General features: G+C 43.7%; 1 protein-coding gene across 6 annotated transcripts; it reads left to right on the top strand.

Annotated features, from left to right (window-relative positions):
• The first annotated feature begins 953 nt into the window (after nucleotides 1-953).
• Nucleotides 954-12,314, top strand: LOC108620079 (uncharacterized). Of its 6 annotated transcripts, none has more exons than XM_018016948.2 (6): nucleotides 954-1,112; nucleotides 1,793-1,941; nucleotides 7,850-9,420; nucleotides 9,533-9,685; nucleotides 10,282-10,974; nucleotides 11,045-12,314. In XM_018016948.2, the coding sequence occupies exons 2-6, from the start codon at nucleotides 1,928-1,930 to the stop codon at nucleotides 11,272-11,274; spliced, it is 2,661 nt and encodes an 886-aa protein (XP_017872437.1). In that variant the 5' UTR covers nucleotides 954-1,112; nucleotides 1,793-1,927; the 3' UTR covers nucleotides 11,275-12,314. The 6 variants fall into 6 exon arrangements, with proteins under 6 accessions (XP_017872437.1, XP_089329586.1, XP_089329585.1 ...); XM_089473460.1 differs by having other exon boundaries at nucleotides 966-1,240; XM_089473459.1 differs by having other exon boundaries at nucleotides 966-1,225.
• Nucleotides 12,315-19,881: the final 7,567 nt, after the last annotated feature.

Raw genomic sequence — 19,881 nt, forward strand, 5'->3', positions numbered from 1 at the left:
CAACAACAATCAGAGCGACGGCCAACAGCAGCAGCAGCAATCGTGGTAGCAACAGCTGCAGCAGCAACAGCAATCGTAGCAGCAACAGCAGCAGCAGTAACAGCAATCGTAGAAGCAGCAGCAACAGCAACAGCTGAAACAGCAACATTAACAGCAACAGCAACAGCAACTACAACTCAAGCAACAGCAGCAATAATAAAGTAACAATTCATGCCAGAGCAGCAGCAACAACTCTGTGCAACAGCAACTGCAATGACAATAAGCAAGCAGCAACAGTAGATAGGTCAACAGCATTCATAACAACAAGAGCAACTTGTGCAGCTATAGCAGCAACAGCAGCAACATCTGCAGCTACATGAAAACAGTTCAGGCAACAGCAACATTTACAGCTAAAACAGCTAACAACAGCAGCAACAACAACAGCAGCAGCAGTAGTAATAGAAAGAGCAACAGCAGCAAGAGCAACACCTACAGCAGCAACAGCTAGTTGTAACAACAGCAACTAGCAATAGCTAAACCAAGATCAGCAGCAACAATTAGAGATAGAGCAGCAGCAACAACAACCGACAACTACAGCTACGATACAAGGCAGCAAAAGCAACGGCAATTAGAGCAACAACAACAACTTCCAATAGCAACGGCAACATTAGCAAGTGCTGCAGCTAAAACTGAACTTCCTAGTATCGATGCAGCGCCATTGAAAAATGGCTACATATCAGAAAGTATGGCACGACAGCAACAGCAGCAACGACAGCAACAACAACAGCAGGTGTGAATGATTTAGTGTTAACATGGCCATAAGTAAAGCCAAAACTCCTGCCAATCGAGCTGCTGCTGCTGCTGCTGCTGCTGTCTCTGTTGCTCTGGTTTCTGCTGTTGACGTCGCTGCCGCTGCTGCCGTCGCTGTCGCTGCTGCTGCTGCTGTCGGCGATCGCTAGCAACGGCAACGGCAACGGTTTTCGATGTCTGTTGCGTTCATCATTTTGCCATTTCACGTTCAGCTGGCAGCGAAATCGAAAGTGATTGCTCCGTGAGCTGCGAGCCAAGATCGAAGTTGGAACATTTTTGAAGATCGTAGAAGACGAGGAAGAAGAAGCGCAACAGTTCACAAAGTAAAAATAACAAAATTAATAAGAAAAAAAAAAAAAAGTAATAAGGAGAAGAAAAAATCCAGTAAAGTTAAATTAAATAATAAAAAGACGAACACGAACACGACGTTAACATGGTACAAATGCAGAGTGTGCGTGGATTCGTGTGTGTGTGTGTGTGTGTGTGTGTGTGTATGCGTGTGTGCATGTGTGTGTAGGTTTGGCCATATAAAGGCAGCCGCTACAAGTGCCGCGACTTCATTGCAAATGCGACGCGAACAAAAAACAAAACTACAAAAATTTTCACAAAATTTTTAAATTTAAGAAAATTTTAAATGTTTACTGAAATTAAATTTAAAAACAGATAGATTCTTTATTTTATATATATATTTTTTTTTTTGGTTTTCGTTTTAATTAAAATTAATTTGAAGCACACACAGACACAGACACACGTACGCACACACATGCAAATAGTGTAATTGATTTTTGTGCTCAATAACAAGAAATAAACAAACAACGAAAAATGTGAAAAGTGAAAGTGCAACCATGTGAATAGTAACAACAACAACAACCACAACGAGTAAAAAAATCAACAAATAAACAACAACAATTGATGGCCAATGTTGCATTTAAGTTGGAGGCAAAAATCAAATTTAATTTTTTTTAATTGTTTTTTTTCCTTTTTTTTTTTTTTTTTTGTATAGTTGAACATTTGACTTTCAGCAGTGTAAATTAAATAATTAACAACAACAATCAACATTCAATAAAAAAAAATAGCTGCAGCGCAGGTGCCAACACCAACAACATCAACAGAAACAACAACAACAACAGAAATCAAAATGCTGCTCAAAATGTGAGTATGAAGAGAAGAAGAAGAAGAAGATTATTTAATGTACATACTTCCCTTGTTGCGGTAGCTTTTTTGTTTCCTTTTTATTACTTACATAAATTTTAATTTTTAATATTTTTTTTTTAATTTGAGCTTGAATATATTTTTGTTTATCTTATACTTGAGCTTGAATTGAATTTTTAATTTGTCATATTTAGTCTTTAATGCATTAAAATTCTAACAGATATTGTTTCACGTACAATAATTCGAGTTATATATTTGACCGGGCATGGACGACCGGCAAATATCCTATACATACGTAGGCCTATCAAATGTTAGGGTATTAAGCAATATTGAGTTAAGATCATTTAAATACAGCAATGGGAATAATTTACACAGCATTAAGGATAGCTGCATTCGACAGTTGATAGTTTCATGGACAAGCACATACATACAAACATGCAGACTTACAAACCTACATACACACATACATACATGCATATACACATACATTTATCACTTCCACAATTCGTGACAAGTTTTATATATTAATATCATATAAGTAAAACAATTCTGTTACAGTATTAAAAAAAAAAAAAAACTGCTCATATAATATTGAATATTAAAAGTCATAAAAGCGCTGATGAAAGACGAAAGAGATAATCATTTAATATGAATTAAAAAGGCTTTAGCTAATTGTCCCTTTAATAGGGCATGCATGCGTATGCATGCAAAGTATTTTATAAATTAAAGATGATTTCATATGAGTTTGCAGTATTGTATCGTAAAGACTATTGATCTAGCCTAATCGTAGATAAGCCTAGCTCCCCGCAATACTTAGCTTATATAGTTAGTACACAGATCAATGTACTCATGGACTTATATCTCTTTTTGATGTGCTCTTATATACATTAAGTTCGATAGCCCTAGCTCTGCTCAAAGCTCAGTTCATATAGTTAGTACCGAGCTCAAGGTATTTATCCAGCCGACCTTGACGTAGATGCCTATCTTATGCGCTCAGCTATGTCTGTACCAAATTTGATAAGCCTCACTCTGCCAAATGCTCAGTTCACATAGTTAGGCCCGAGCTGGGGCTAGCTAAAATATGCAAAACATCAAATATACATTTCTTATGGGCTTGCATCTAATTAGGCATGCATACGTTTCGTAATTTACTTGCATATAAATACAAAAACATGCCCTGGACAAGGTTAACAACAGGTTTATCTCTCAAATTTTTCAAATTAAAATAATCATATATTTATTTATTCATTTAATATGAAATGCTTTTTTGTTTTCTTCTTTTTTTTTGAGTAGCTAGTCAAAGACTAAAAGCAAACGACCTTCAATATGATAACTAAAAATTGGATTTATCATAATTTTCAAAGATAAGAAGATAAAGCGTACGAGAAACTATTACAAAAGCAATCAAAACTTTTGGTCGAAAAAAAAACGGAGTTCAATTTTTATATATATGTTTTTTAGCGTTTGTCCATTAGACGAACTTTGCCTTAAATAGCTTTTGGTAATTCACAGCTACGAGCGATGGCCGAGACACGCCTCTACACACACACACACACTCGCACACACACATGCTCTTTCGTGCACACCTTCACAATCTTTTGAGCACATTGCGTATACGCAACGTTTGACCAAGTTTATGGCTGGCTGCATTCCGCACCTCAGTTATTGGCTGCAGGAGCTGCTTTTAACAGCCCGACTGGCCAGAGTGGCTGTTTACATACACACACATTCACACACACTCATACATATGGTTAAACTGTGCACAACAATGTTTGAAGCTTTAGCTAATCCATCCGGCTTATGATGGGGCGGCAGTGGCCTGCCTTCCCTAGTCCGCATGTCATGTGTGCTCACAATGTAAGCAGGGCATAAAAATTTTAGAAGATGCTGCGGCAAGGGTGTGCATGTGTGTGCGTGTCTCTCTCTCTATCTCTCTCTCTCTCTCTTTGTCTGTTGCATAGTGAAAACAGCTCATGAATTTGGCATGCAGATTGTTGGCCTTGCTTGAACAAGTTTTTGCTGTTGCCAGACTGCAAGACAGACGGACGGAGAGACAGACAGCTAGTCAATCAGCTAGTTAGTCAGTCAGTTAGTCAGTCAGTCAGTTAGTCAATCAATTTAATATGACTGCAGCGTGGCAGCGTGGACAGCCCAAAAGCCTCAGCTAATTGCGAAGCCAAGGCAGACGGAGTGATGCTGTGTCTCGCTCGCACGCGGGCGTGACAAAAGGTCACTTAGTCAGCCAGACAGACAGCATGGCCGAGAGCGAAAGAAGTCAAAAACCTTTTGGCCAAACCGACACAGCCAATAATGCAATAAGGCAACAGCAACAGCAGCAGCAGCAGCAGCAACAGCAGCAGAAGAAACCCAAGCCAAACTTATTTTACATTTCATGGCTCTGTTGTTTGTTGTTGTTGTTGTTGTATGCTTCAGTGCGCTTCCAGCGCTTGTCGCGACGTCAGTGGCCTCCAAGTGGCGTCTATAAAATACACACATAATACACACACGCACACATATGCAGCACACATCGACAGCCGCCGCCAACGCAGCCGCCGCATCAAATGGCCAAAAAGAAACCGTCAAAACGCATGCGCAGCGGCTAAAGTAAAAACACACACATACACACACACACACATTTGGAATTGCCAAATGTGAAATACAAATTGCATGCCACACCCGCTAAGACAGCTGAGCAGCCGGCACCGCCCCACACCCCACGCCTCCCGCCTCCTGCCTCCAGCCGCTGCAATCGGCAATTGGCAATTGGCCTTTCCAAAACGGGCTCGAAGAAGACAATGGAGCTAAGACTTTGGCCTGTGTCTGTAGCGGCTGGCGCATTCATAAAGTCAAACACTCATACACTCACTCACTCGCTCACTCACTTACACACTCACACACTCACTCGTCCATTCACTCAGGCATTCAGTTAGTCAATTGCACATTCGCCTGGGCCCAACGGCGAGTACCCCTAAACACACTTACACTAATAGTGCTCAGAGCCCCGTTACTTGACACACACACACGCACACACACATGCAAACACACACTTGTAGGCAGTTAATCAGTCATTCACATTCACAGCACTTTGTTAAGTGCTCTCTGACATTGTCAGAGACAGTGGGGCAAGGCCAATAGAATATGCTATGAAATTTCTCAATTCCTTGAGCGAGAAAAAAATTATTCGAATTGAAAATATTTCTACAAAGTAGAATGTTGAAGCGGAAGTGAAAGTTAATGCAATTATTAAATGCGGGGAATACATAAAGGGGCGTGGTCAACCTTGCAATAAATCGAAAGGCATATGACAAATAGTTAGCCAGAGAGAAAGAGAGAGAGATAGGGAGGTGAGGTAAGCCGACAAAGTCAATTAAGTGGAAGACATTATATGTAAATGTATATACAAACAGTGTGTGTCACTGAAAATCGTACACCTATGTCATATGCATTATTTAAAGAATAAAATAAAAATGTTAAAAAATGTAAGAAAATATTTCAAAATTAACATGGGCTTATTAATTAATTTACTTTATATTAAAATAAAATATACATGAAATTGAAGTTAAAAATATTTTTTTCAAAATCTTCTTCATCTTCAGCATCGTTTATTGAGGATCGTATATATATTATTTAGGACTCAATTAGCACCCTTGTTAAGCAATCAATTTCATATAGCTACGTTTTTAGATACTAGTTATCTGTATTAGTTATCTTAACATATACTTTAACGCTTCAATCACTCTTTATACAGCGTAATTGATGCTTTGATTATTTGCCTCATTTCCCTCAAACAGTTATTAGAGTTCGATATGCTCAGCAAGCACAACTCGCGCATTGTAGCGGATGTACAGTTATGTATTTCCCATTTGGGCAGGCTCATGCCACGTTGAGCACATGTGTCGTACCACTGTGCGTTGGCCAAATTATTGCACACTTGTGCTGTGCGCATTGTCACCTCATGCATAACATGGCCAAGAAGTCGGACAACTGCCCTAAGAAAAAAGCAAAAGCAATCGAGAAACGCCAAATGTTTGCCTTTGCTTTTGGCCCGGCTGCCCCACGCCGTAGCACCCCTCGCCCCATCGCTCTCCAAACAATTTGCTGAGTGATGTGTGCAGACATAATTATAACTTTTCTTGGGCGCCATTGTTGCTGTTGCTTGGGCTATTTGGGCTGCCTTTGATTGTTGCTGCTGTTGCAATTAAAATAAGTTGAAGTTGTCTACCTTTACAACGAGCTGTTGCTGCCGCTGTTGCCGCTACTGCGGCTGTTGCTGTTATTGTCGAAACTTGTTTGAGTGAAAAACAAAAAACTAAAAAACTAAGAAAATATCAAAAATGTTAAGCGAACGGCTTCAAACAACGCGATGCCAACTGCACATAATTCAAAATGTTAAAAGTTATCGTCAAGAGCGTGCAGAGGGTAGAGCCATATATCTGTCATACACACACACACACACATACATGTACATGTACTTATATCGATCCGAGCCGTCCTCTGCTCTTTAAATATCGCATGGAGTCAGTCGTGTCGAGCTGTTTGCCGGCTTTGGCGTCTGGTTTCTACGAACGAAATCGAAATTGAAATCGAAATCGAAATGGGTTAACACCTATGGCAGGGAACCGGTTCCAGTTCACATTTGAACACGCTCACAGTTAACAGATTCCTGCCGGATTCGCCCTCTGGTCACTTTACTTTAGGTGGTTTGCCTTGAGCATTCTCTGGCTCCCTCTCTCTCTCTCCCTCTCAAATTTTCTCTCTCTTTCTCTTTGTCGCTTTCGCCTCTCACTCTTTACTTTATTAGCATTTTCCAGCTATTTACCTATCCATTTTGTATGTTGAGTGCATTGCAATGCGGATTCGCAAAGCCCAATGAACTATTGCTGCAATTGCACGAACAACGAACCAAGATCCGTCCGTTAGACAAGGCGATCGCATGCGCAACACCACAGATACATCAACGGGTAGAGTGGCTGAGAGGCGGGAGGGGGACGCTGATCGCGATCACAGTTGGTAAACGTTGTGCCTGCCAGACAGCATGGCTAATGAAATTGTGAAAGGTATTTCGAGACTCAGACAACAACAGCAAATGATGCAGCACAAAGACTCTTCGTCTATGGCTCCAAACATGATCAGTCATTAAAAGCACGCGATGATCTTGGGCTAAGCCAAATCAATCAGCACTTGGACCGTAAGCCACACCAATCTTTTCTTTTGTTTGCTTCGTTTCTCTCTCTCTCTCTCTCTCTCTCTCTCTCTCACTCTTCATATTGGGCGTTGTTAGCTCAAATGAGTCAATTATGATTAATTTTGATTATAGCTTTAGACTTAATGAAGAGAAGTCGTGTGGGTATATCTTAATGGGAAACTAGATCAAGGGCTGGCCAATTAAAGCTTTGACGTTCGTTTGTTGAAGTTCATGTTTATCCAATTAGTTACGTAACACAAAAAAAGTTTTTGATTAGCGATATTATTTACTTCTTAGTCGTAATATCTTGGTATTGACTTTTTAGCATATGCTCTATAGAAACTACTTCTGACTGAGTCTTATGTATCTTTTTCATGTTTTCATCTCCTCTGCATCGTCTGTATTACTTGGTTTCTTTTACATTTTCCTTATTACTTTGTCCCTTAGCCTATTGGACTTCAGTTTTACCCCACCCAAGTCTCCCCTTTACCTGGACTAGCATTGTTCTTCGGGTTTGCCGCTCTCGAATCATCCCCATGATCTTCTTTAGATAATAGCTTTGACCTTCTGCACTTCCTCCTCGTCCTATGTAAAGACTTGACCAGTCTATCCTATCTTCTATAGGGTATAGGGCCTACCATGTCTAGTATCTCATATTTCTATGAAAAAGTCTGGGAGTTTCGATAACTTTCAACTAATGCTCAACCTCCTCCTCTTTTACAGTTGTCTAATGGGCTGCCTGGCGCTACTGGTGGCCGGCGAGGAGCTGGCTGTGGGCGCATCGGAGAAGCTTGAATCGAATGCGCCGGCGACAAGCGGATTTGAGACAGCGCATAAGGTGCCCGAGGCAAATGCGTTGAACGATGAGGGCTTCCACACGTCGCACAGGATCAGCATTCGGGCCACAGATACGGCTGACTACTCCATGAATTTGCTGGCCACCAAGGAGCGGCCCGAGCTGAATCCAGTGCTCAGTGCGCTCATCAACGAGGACGTCATGAAGAGCATCGAGGCCAAGCGCGCCATCGAGGAGGAGGAGCTGGCCGAAGTGCGGCGCGAAGTCGAGCAAGCAGCGCTCGCCGAGCTGGCGCTGAAGAGCAGCGACGCTGGCGTCACAGAGCAGCCCGCCCTGCAGCTGACCACACAGGCGACGGCGGCCAAGAAGATAGATAATCTGGATGATGACTTGGTGGTCGATCCGCACGAGGACTTCGTCAATCAGAACTTTGCGTTGGACGGCGCTGGCAGCGAGACCAGCAAGAAGTCGCGCATCGAGATCAAGAAAGGACCCAACGGCCAGGACTACGAGTACGAGTATGTCTACTACTACGAGGAGGACGAGGATGCCGATAGCAAGCCGAAAGCGGCCATCGATGCGCCCGCTGCCGTCGAGGCGCCCGCTGACCTCATGCCCGAGACGCGCGGCAAGACCCGTTATTCCAACATCGATCGCAGCACCCCGGCCACGCCCAGCGAGAACAGCCTGCAGACCGGCAAGGCCAAGGGCAGGGCCTCGAGTGCCGTCAGCCCCGACAACAGCGAGGACATCGAGGCGGAGCGTCTGCCCGTGAACACGCGCTTCCCCAGCCGCGGCAAGAACATCGATGTGCAGCCAACGCCGGCGCTGGATTCGCTGGAGACGGCCGCAGAGCGCAAGAAGATCAGCGTGAAGCGTCCCAGCCTGGAGCTGGTCGACAGCGAGACCTTCAACACTGACGAGAAGCAGCTGAAGGGCTCACGCAACGGCGACAAGGAGCTGAAGCCCGTGATTGCCGTCGAGCAGGAGCAGGCAGCTGCTGCCGCAGCAGCAGCGGCCGCCGCAGCCGCCAAGCAGGAGGAGGAGCGCGATATCACGGCCAAGCTGGACGATGAGGCCGAGCAGACGACACCATCCATGGAGAAGGCCGCACTGGATCTCTATGCCATACTCACCAACGAGAATCTCAATAACGATGAGACCACCTCAGCGGATATGAATGACGAGACCACGCTGAGTCCCGACACCGCCAGCACCGATAGCGACGATGCGGGCCTGACCACGCTGCAGGAGGAGCTGTCCTCGACAACGACAACGACCACAACAACAACGACGACCACCACAACCACCACAGAGGCACCCACCACCACAACCACAACAACAACGACAGCAGCCCCATCCTTGTACGGCGGCAGACGGGCGGGTCTCAGCGGTCTGGCTGGACGCAATCGGTTCAAGCTGCGCGACAGCCAAGGCGGCAGCACCACCACCACATCCACCGAAGCAACACCCACGGAGCCCAGCAAAACTGGCAGAAGTAAGTAGCAAGCAAGGAGTTCAGCTTTAGAGGAGCTGGTCCTGAACCAGAGCTGGTTCATTCGTAATGTAAACCCAGTTTGAAGCATTCACTAATCGAGTTCTCTTCACAGATCGCTTCTCACGTCCCTCAATTGGCGGACGTTCCCGCCCTGGCGCCCGCACCACCGCCAGCCCTGAACCCGCCGCCGAGCCCGCTGCCGAGGAGGAAATCGTGGCCGCGAAGGAGGTGAAGCCCGTTAGCTCCGGCTTTGCACGTGGCAGACGTAAGTTCAAACATGCGGAACTATAGTTCCTAAACTACTTTGTAGGCTGAGTTAAATCTACAATGGATTTTATTTAGTAACTAAATTAGTTCAGTGAATCAAAAAACAGCTTAGCAAATTTATTGCTGCTGACCGTGGAACTAGCCCGACTGGTAAACAAAGTTCCAGTTGCAGACCATTGAACTAGTTTTGTGATCATTCTTTGTGACTAATGCAGATCATTGGACAAGGTCAAGTTCTTGATGGCAGAGCTAGTTCAGTAGCTAATCTGGATGAGTCAGCGGATAGAGTCAATTGCTGTTGCAGTTTACTGAACTAGTTCAGCTCTCTTGTTAGTTCATCGGTTTATTTTCCTGACTCAGCTACCAGAGTCTATTCCTGTTGCATTTTACTGAACTAGCTCAGCTCAATTACTAGTTCATCTGCTCATTTTATTGAATCAGCTACCAGAATCAATTGCACTTTGCTGAACTAGTTCAGCTGAACTAGACTTAGCTACCAGAGTCGATTCCTGTTGCAGTTTACTGAACTAGTTCAGCTTACAGTTCACATGGCTCTAGCATAAAACTGATCCACCTCTCGCTTCCATCTTGCAGCACGCAACCGCTTCAATCTGCGAGGAGCCAGCACAACCAGCACCACCGAGAAGCCCGCCGGCGCTGAGGAGGGAGGCAGCGATGCCAGCTCCGCGGATGCCACGCCCAGCAGCACAACGGCCCGCAGCACACTGCGCAATCGTCCCGGCCTGAACCTGCGCGGACGCAGTCGCACCACCACAACGAAAGCGCCCGCCGCCGACGGAGCTGGCGCTGAGGAGGCCACCGACGCGGAGGGCAAGGCACCAGCGGCAGCAGCAGCGCCTGCGGCCGAGCACGTGCGTCCGTCTCGCTTCAACTTGCATCGCGCCGGCGGCAACCGACTGCTGCCACGCGGCAAGCTGGGACGCGCCGGCGCCACCACGGAGGCGCCCAAGGAGGCGGCCGAGGACTCGGCGGCCGACAGCAGCAGCCATCACAACGACGTGAAGGGCACCGAGGGTGCGGAGGGTGGCAGCGACTCGGCCGCCGAGAAGACTGACGAGGGCGATCAAGCGGCCAACCACGCTGGACCCGTGTCCGGCCTGAATCGCCTCAAGAACCGACCGCGCCTCAATGCGCTGCACAAGACTGACGCGGCCAAGCCCAGGGCAGCCGCCGCTGCTCCAGGAGCAGCTGCTGCGCCGCGCAAAATCAATCCGCTGCTGGCCAAGCGCCGTCTGCATTTGGGCGCAGCGGCTACCTCAACCACAGGTAGGGCGCAGATAGCTTCTATACGCCTAGCCACATCCACTCAACTCAATTCCGTTTTCCACTCTTACAGAGGCGCCCGCTGAGAGCGGCGACGGCGCCGATGCGTCCGGCGAACAGGCCGGCAAGGAGGAGCAATCAGCGTCCGCAGCAACCAGCTCAGACGAGGCTGCCGGCGATGCGGCCAAGGAGCAGGAAACCACAGAGGCTGCGGAGGCAACCACCAAGCAGCAGGCGCGCGGCTTGGGACTGCTTGGCCAGCGTCGTCGCCTGCCCCTGCGAAAGCCAGGCACCATACTGTAAAGCCCCCTCAAATGACACAACATAAGCAGCAGGAGCAGCAGGAGCAGTGGCACGCCCCACTTCCAATTCCACGCCCCCTGCCAGTGCCACTGCCACTGCCAGAAGGCGGAAATGAAAGTTTGCAACGGATGTGGCAGTTGCCCCAAATCCTGTTCCCTAATTCCCTATATATATCCCAGCCTCTTGCCCCGCCATTCGCGCCTGCCAATCGCCTCACCCCCTATCTGCTCCCTCTAGAGCCTTCTCTTTCATTTGCTGCTTATACTCCTAATTGGATGGCTCGCTCCATCCAGACCCAGCGATGATAATTTTTACAATTTATCCCCCATTTGCGAAATGTTTTTCTCGTACTACAAATATTTTGCATGGGCTCTCGCTCCCTGCCCGACTTTTTTGTTCAGCTCTTAAAACGCAATTAGCTTTTTACACATACAATAATTAAAGTAAAATATTGAAATATTATTTAAGTCGCCCCACACTCTCTTTGCGGAAGATGACAAAAAGAAAAACACGAAAAGTCACCAAAACGAATAAAGGAACAAATAAATGAAAATGTAAAGCAAAAGCGAAAAGCCACTTCTAGAAACGTAAGTTGAATATGATCTATGAAATGAAATACATAATTTTATATATGGCATACGATATATAATAAATCAGATTCAGATATCAGAAATCTGATAAATAATAGAGATGCCTCATATATGATAGATGATATATGAAATATGATATATGATTTACCAAATACAATATATCAGTATATCACATGCCATATATCAGCTATCATATATGTATGGGATGCATCATTTTAAATATATGACAATTTCACACTTGGACTAGCCAGAGATCTTAGGGTCTCAGATATGGAAAACTATGAAATTATGTGAAAACCAAGATATATCACAATACCCACTCTCCCAATACTCTCGCTCTCTCGACTATGTTTTATAATCTTTTTTTTTTTGATACAATATAAACAAACGACTTTTAATTATATATTTTAAATAAAAAATTTAAAAATTAAAAAAAACGTCGTAAATATATTTTTATGTAAATTTTGTTTAAACAAATTTCCAGCAATATTGTAAACAAAACGGGGTTTGTTATATTTATAAGGTCTCTTGACAAGTGGACAGCACCAGCAAATATATAATAAGGGGACAGCCCCGGGCACTGCGAAGCAAGGCGAACAACGATCTTCAGAATCAAATAGGCTATATAAAGTCGAGTCTCGATAATTTGTACCCCACTAAATCAGAAATCGCGATAAATCGAAAAAATTCTATCCCCTTGGAAAAAATTCGTTCTCCATAATTATCCATAATTTGAATTTCTGTGTAAATCTAAAAGAACTGATCCCCTTGCCATTTATAATTATCGAGATTTTACTGTATATTGTTTAAAGATTCAATATTTAAGTCTGAGTAAACTCGCAGGAGTTTCTTGTTTAAAGTCTTAACGGAACAGAATCTAATTGGCAGCTGCTAATCAGACAAGTTGGCCGCATTGATAATAGGGGCGAAAGCGTTGCCACCTGATTCCCGGCAATAGCCAAGCACATTGATTGCGCCATTTGGCCAAATTTGCCCCGTCGAGAGGAAATCAACACGTGCACCGCATTCATTGGCCCTTCGGGTGCGAGTTGCGTACGTTTGGCCTGGAGAGGCAAACATTTGGCTCGCATTCGCAGACGGGCCAAAGTGCCGGCAAATTAGCAATTCATAAACAATCGGTCAATTTCGGTTTCGATTTCCCCCTTTTCATGCACTCGACTCAATTCGACTCGACTCAACTCGACTCGACTTGACTCGATGCTGGCCGACTTCAGTTTTTGGCCAACCTGCGATTGTGCGCACTGTCGAGGCAGTCGAACGCGAATGCTGAGCGCAAATTGAGCGCTTTTTGTGAGTTGAGTAATTGAGCGAAATGTACCGTTATTTTGTGCAGCACGTGCCACCAGCAACATCGCGCAAGAGACGTAAAAGAATGCCTGGCTAGCAGATACCCTAAACACCAGGACAAGTAACTGTTGGACTTCATTTGATATAATTAATAATATCATATAATATTATTCGATATGTAATATTATATCATATGTATAATTATATGCGGACAGAGAGATGGACTGGCGGACGAAAAGTACCCAAACTGAAGGCAGCAGAACAGATGACAAAGGAAGCTAGATATAAGAGAGCTGAGAATCCATATGCGGATGGAAATGCGGATCGAAGATGACAGCGCATATACGAATGGACATACGGCCCGAAGCAAGCTCGATCTGATGAACGAACAGACAGGCCTACAGACATACATCTGTACGAATCGGTGTACAGATAAACCAGGTTGATATATATCAGCTCAGTTGTGAATGATAATCTGAGTCAATCATGCTTGATTCTGCTTCTATTATATGTAAGGATATATTTATGCACCGTTTAGACATTTTCAGGAGAGTCAAAATATATAAAAGTAGGGTAGGTTTCATGTTGGCTCTATTCTCTACGGGCTCCACTGACCAAATTGCCAAGGCTTCATTTCCCATTATTTATACGCACAGTGGAGCACAATGAAACGAATGACTCTGCTTTAGTTTAATAAATTACAAATAAATCTCTTTAAATTAAAACATTTTTTTTACGTGCCGATTCAAGACTTGAGTCACTACTCAAATTAATTAATATTTATATTTAAAAATATGTACTTATTTTTATCAAGTATTCTACTTAGTAAGACGGGACTCGATTGGCTTAGTCTAATTCAGTATTATGAAAAATATATGCTATTATTTTTAGTCAGAGCTGCCACATTATTATCTATCTGCATCGTATTTATGTTTTTTCACACTATAATCTTTCACTGCACTGTAAATGTCAGTAATGCTAACGTTACGTGAAAGTCTTACGCGGATTCTACTTAGGTCATTCGAAATCTGATAAATGAAATAGAAATTCAATATTTATCAAAACATATAACTCTTTCGATATTTTCGGATTTGGGGTTTTTTAATGACGTAATGCTTGGTAACGCATCTGGCACACGCTCGTTACGTTACGTAAGAGTAGCGTGCGAGTCACGTAAGCAGCAGAAATGTGGAGCACAGTCTAATAACAATAAGCAGATGAAGTAGCTAAACGAGCTGCAATTACTGCTAGACAGAGTAAGAAAGAGAAAGAGAGAGAGAGAGAGAGAGAGATAGAGTGAGCGAGGGAGAGAGGGAGTGGGATGCCACCGACCTACTGCAGCTCAAATAAGAACCAAATGATGTCAAGACATTGGCCCACTCCAGACCAACTATTGCAATATGAAATATGTATTTATCTGTTTGTTCAGCTCATTCCCTCCGCCCCCCTCCCTACCACCCTCACTCCTGCTACGCTAAGAGCTTGGCATATAAAAGCGAGACAAGCGCGTCGAGAGGCAAGCAAATGAATTCAACATGCAGCTCGAGTGGATTATTTGTGTGGCTCTCGTTCTAGTTGGCAGTCAGACAAGTCGCACCACTTGCACCACAAACACAACCACATCCGACACCACCAACAGCAGTGGCAACAACTCCGCATCTGCCGCCGATCAGTTGCGGCGAGATATCGAACGATTGTGGGCGCCCGCCTTGCAGGCAATCAATGAAGCTGAATTACAGCGCCTCGGCAAGCGGCCCCACGCCTCCTCCGCCTCCTCCGGCTCATCCCTGCCGCAGCGCACGAACAGCAAGCGCATGAGATGGCGCCTCAATAGCAAACTGCTGGCCAGGCGGACTCAGCGAGGGCTGCGAAAACTGGAGCCGCGATCGGTCACATATCTGTCCAGCGGGCCGGAGGAGAACAGCCCGAATCCCTCGTATATCGATGTTAAGGACAATGAGCCGGCGCCAGCGGCTTGGTGGTTTTGATAGCTATCGATAATCTAATATATCGCACTATCGAACATGCCGCAATCGATATATAAATTAGAGTAGTTGTAGTAAAAAAACTTATTTTTTTCATGATTTTTTTTTGTGTGCGTAAGCTTTAGTGATTGTCTAAGCTCCTGTGCTTTGGCTTATTAGCCAAGACACAAACCGCACGGTGCGTAGCAGCCACCTTTTGAGTGAGTGCAAATATAAATTTGTGATTGTTGTTCTCCAATAAGAAAAATATCATTTTGATTTGCTGTTACTATTTGAAAATAAATTCAATATTAATATTATATTTAATAATTATATTTTTATAAATATGAGACTGTAAACGAGAGGGACAGATAGAGAGAGAGAGAGAGAGAGAGAGAGAGAGAGAGAGAGCTGTTGATAACTATTGCTGATCTCAGCTAGAGTATCTGGCAGTCGCACAGCTCATCTGAGCCGCCAGGCAAAGTGAAATGCCGAATTGTGATGTGATTGATTATGATTTTGATGTGGATTTTGAATTTGAATTCGAATTTGATTCCAATGCCATCTGGAGGGCCGTCGCTGGGTCACTTCGCCACTTTGTTTGTTTTGTCGGCTAATTTGCAGTTTGCGCACTTTTCTTGGATCATTACGCAGCAGCCGCAGCAACAAAAACAACAACAGCAACAGCAGACAACAGTTGGCAAAAATTCATAAGCAAATTAAAGTGCGCTTGGTTTTTGGGCCAATTCATTGGCAGCCTTGGCGTTAGGGCGTATACGTAATCTATCTTAAGAAAAGTCAATTCAAACCGCATACTTGGCATACCTAACTGGCAAATACCCTGCATGGAGAGAAAGAGAGAGAGACAGAGAGAGAGAGAGAGAGACAAAGATAGTTGCTTTGCTCTATAAGTTTTTGAGCTCTCTTCGAGCATATTTGAAGCTTAGACCAATGCGAGAGGAATTCTCTCTTCTAATTGATGATTCGATACAAACAATTTTCTAGTATTCTAGACCTCTGCATTCTTTAAATTTTATAACCTGAATCTTAAGCTTAAATTAAACAATTCAGACTTGAGCTCGATGTGTACATAGTAAGATCTAGAAACCTCTAGAAATATATATTTTTTTTTTTTGTGGCGCTCGCCATGAGGCACTGACCATATTGACTACCTGTTGTCTGTCTGTTGCCAACAATTTTGCATGCGATTTGCATAGTTGTTTTTATTTTTTAGTTGATTTCGCATTACTTGATTTTCGATTTGGGACTGCGATTAATCGTTGCCAAATACGTTCATTTATTGCTGGTAAATAATGTAAGGAATTTATATAAGTACTTATACGCTAATATACATAGACATTTGTGTATGTATATTAAGTGTATATACAGTTTGTTTTTCTCGTACTAACAAGGCTTGTTCGCAATTCGCATTACGGATTGCAGATTTCGGTGTCTGTTGTCAAAAGACGCAAGCAGAGCAGAACCGTGGCAAGGTCGACATAGACATGGGCAGCGCAGCGCGATCGACGCGTCGATTGGGCTCTTGCGCGGGGCAGAACTTCATTTAACACAGTTTATAATGTTGTCTCACGTTGGCTTTTGCACTTGTATAAACAACAAATTCGTGGCTCGCAGCGGCACGCGACGTCTATTAGCCAAACAGGCTGTCATGTAGTTCAGCGCCCGATCGGCGATCGAGAATCTGCTGTTGACAGTTGTGTGCCGACAATCGAGAGCTATGAATCGATATTCGATAGTCGACAACTGCAACCAGGAAGTCTTGTCAGACTTGCGGCGTATTATAATCAAAGAGCGACAATCGACTATCGCAGCTCGGTAATTGATCCACAATCGATCATCGATAGGCATCAATCGATAATCGACTATATAGGGCATAAGCAATCAAGAATCAGGGATATCGAATATCAAGGACCAAGCCGATCAGACGAAACCCAAAAGTCAACGATCCTCGATTAGCCATAATCATAAACACTAATCGATAATCGACAATCGAGCTCAGCTCAAGGTAATCCCAGCTTGTTGAAGTTACTTCATTGAGAGCATCAAAAACATTGTATGAAATCAAACCGGACTGGCTGGCTATGTATGCTACGAGTTCCAGTATATCAGCCGCTCGATAAATTCACACTCGCTCTATATTTTCCAGTTTCAGAGCCATTACATTGATTACAATTTATGATACTTGAGCTAATTTTTATGATTTCGGCGTACAGCAGGTGATCGAGTCTAATTAATGAGAATAAATATACTTAGCTTTATAGCTCTGCTAGAGTATTCAAAAGTGCGCCGTGCCGCTCTACCGTTGTCTATCTGGTTTTTGTCTTAATTACTGTGTTTTTTTTTTTTTTTTTTTTTGCTTTGCTTTGCTTTGCTTTGCTTTAATGAGGATTTAATCAATTAAATTGCATTTTGCACTTAGCCGCTGATTCGCTGATTTGTAATTACAATTCGGAATTACAATTTCACAAGGCACCGCAGACATAGTTTTCATGCATAATTAGTCGCTCTGTATGCGACTCGCGAGTCCTTCACATTGCCGCCAGGGAGTCCAAATTAGCTTAATTACTAATTAAAAAGCGCTGCATTTGCAGAGAAAATGTGAGCGAGTGGAGTGAGGTCTTCACAATGCATAGCTTCATCTTGTTAGCCAAACTAACTCGATGGATAATGCCACGCTGAGGACTGCCAGTGATGGGCGTAGACCTATGCTTATACAACCTGTGCTATATACTCTATATGTATTTGAAAACGATTGTGAAATGTGCAAAGGAGTATGTAATGCAGTATCGAAGGGCTACAGCAGAGACAAACAGAGAGAGAGCCAGGGTGGGGGAGAAAGAGAAGGAGAGACTATAAATAGATGGAGAATATATATGCAAACATAACATTTAAATTGTGAAGCTCTTTGGCTATGTCTCTGTCTTTTGCTCATATATATCATTCTCTGTGGATCTCTATCTTTTTCTCGCTATGTCTCACACACCCTCCCTTTCCCTTTCTATTTCTCTCTCAATCTGTATCATCCTGTCAATATGTATCTCCCTTATAATTTCTTTGAATAGCTCTCTGCTTCTTTCATCCTCTCTCAATCTGTATCTGCCTCTCCCTCTCTCCCCTCCCCCCCTTCTCTCTCTCTCGTTCTCTTTGGCTCTCTTTCTGTTTCTCTCCCTGCCTCTCTCTCTCCCTCTCTTCTTCTCTTCCTCCCACCGCTGCTTTGAGACTCATTCATTCATTCTGTTTCTCCATCAATCCCTCTTCTATCCTCCTTCTACCTTTCGGTATGCATCTCTATGTTTGTCTCTCTTTACATCCCATAGTCTCTCGCCCTCTCCCCCTCCATCAATCTCTCTCTCTCTCTCTCTCTCTCACTCTGCCTTGCTCCTATCCCCCTCCCACTCTGTTTCCTGATTAGCAAATTAAATTCACTTATCTATAATTTATTAATTTATTCAATATGCTACTACAACATGGTAAACGCAATTTCAGGCTGCATTGGCCGGTTCCGCCACCTGTTGACTTTGTTCAATTTATTGAGTGTACACTGTGAGTATATGTTTACCACATGGTAGCAGTGTTTATTGTTATAAATCGTTTCCTTGTTTAATCCGTGGCGGGTGGCAGCCCAGACAGACGGCGAGAGGGGGCCGAGGGCTGGCAGGAGATGGCTTTACATGTGGGCAGGAAGCATGGCATTGGATAAACGAATAAATTGGGAGACGTTTAGTGGCACACAACTCGTTAGCAGCTGCTGATTTAAATAGTTTTTAATTGCCAGCAAATTGAGCCGAATAAGTGCCAAAACTGGACAAGTGCGTGGCAGCTGGCCGACACGTCTTGTCGTCTCTCACACAAGAGACAACAACTTTTCACCAGGAAATCGAGAAAACATTCAAAAACAAAAACATTACCACAAATGTCTGTAACACACAAAATGTAGAAAATTTCACACGCACAGTTTCATTGTGGACGGCCCAATTGAGCAAAGTGTCCAATTATTTGATTTTATTTCAATTTCCATTTCAATCTCAATCTCGTTTCCAGTGCGCCATTTAACATGAGATTTCCCAACATGCAGCCTCGCTTCGTCCATCCAATCGACAGTGTTGTTGTTCTTGTTGTCAACGCAAACCTCATTTCATTTCATAATTTTTCCCACATGCAACTCTGTCAACTAAACTGGCCTGGAGTGATATATGTATTAGTACCCCATATATGATATTTGGGAATATCTCAAATGATATTCAGTTGCCTCATGATGAACTTGAATTTGATCTCCCTTGAGCTATGCAAATATCTTGGAAGAGAGATAGGAAAAAGTGGGTGGGACAGAGACAGAGAGACAGAGAGAGAGAGAGAGAGAGAGAGAGAGAGAGAAATAGAGATAATTTGCATTATCTAAGCAGATGCTAGACGTTTATTATAACACTTAACATGAACTTTATCACTTGATATGGTTAGTTAGATAAGAACTCAATATCTAGAAAAAACTGATTCAGTCAAGTCTGAAAAGCCTTGATTTAGTCCAGTCCATAAAGCTAACGGAGTGTTGATCCCAAAGTCCAAAGGTACAAATTTCTGCTATGAGCAAAGTGCGTAAGCCCATCGATTACTAACAACGCAGAGAACAATAGCAACCGGACGGATCTACATTTGTCATCTAATGATAGACATGTGCGACTCAGTTTGGTGACTCTAACTGACGAGAACATCTGTAAAGCATTTGA

The sequence above is a fragment of the Drosophila arizonae genome, chromosome X, assembly GCF_054131065.1.
Source record: "Drosophila arizonae isolate 15081-1271.41 chromosome X, UAZ_ARI_1.0, whole genome shotgun sequence".
NCBI classification, from domain to species: Eukaryota; Metazoa; Arthropoda; class Insecta; order Diptera; family Drosophilidae; genus Drosophila; species Drosophila arizonae.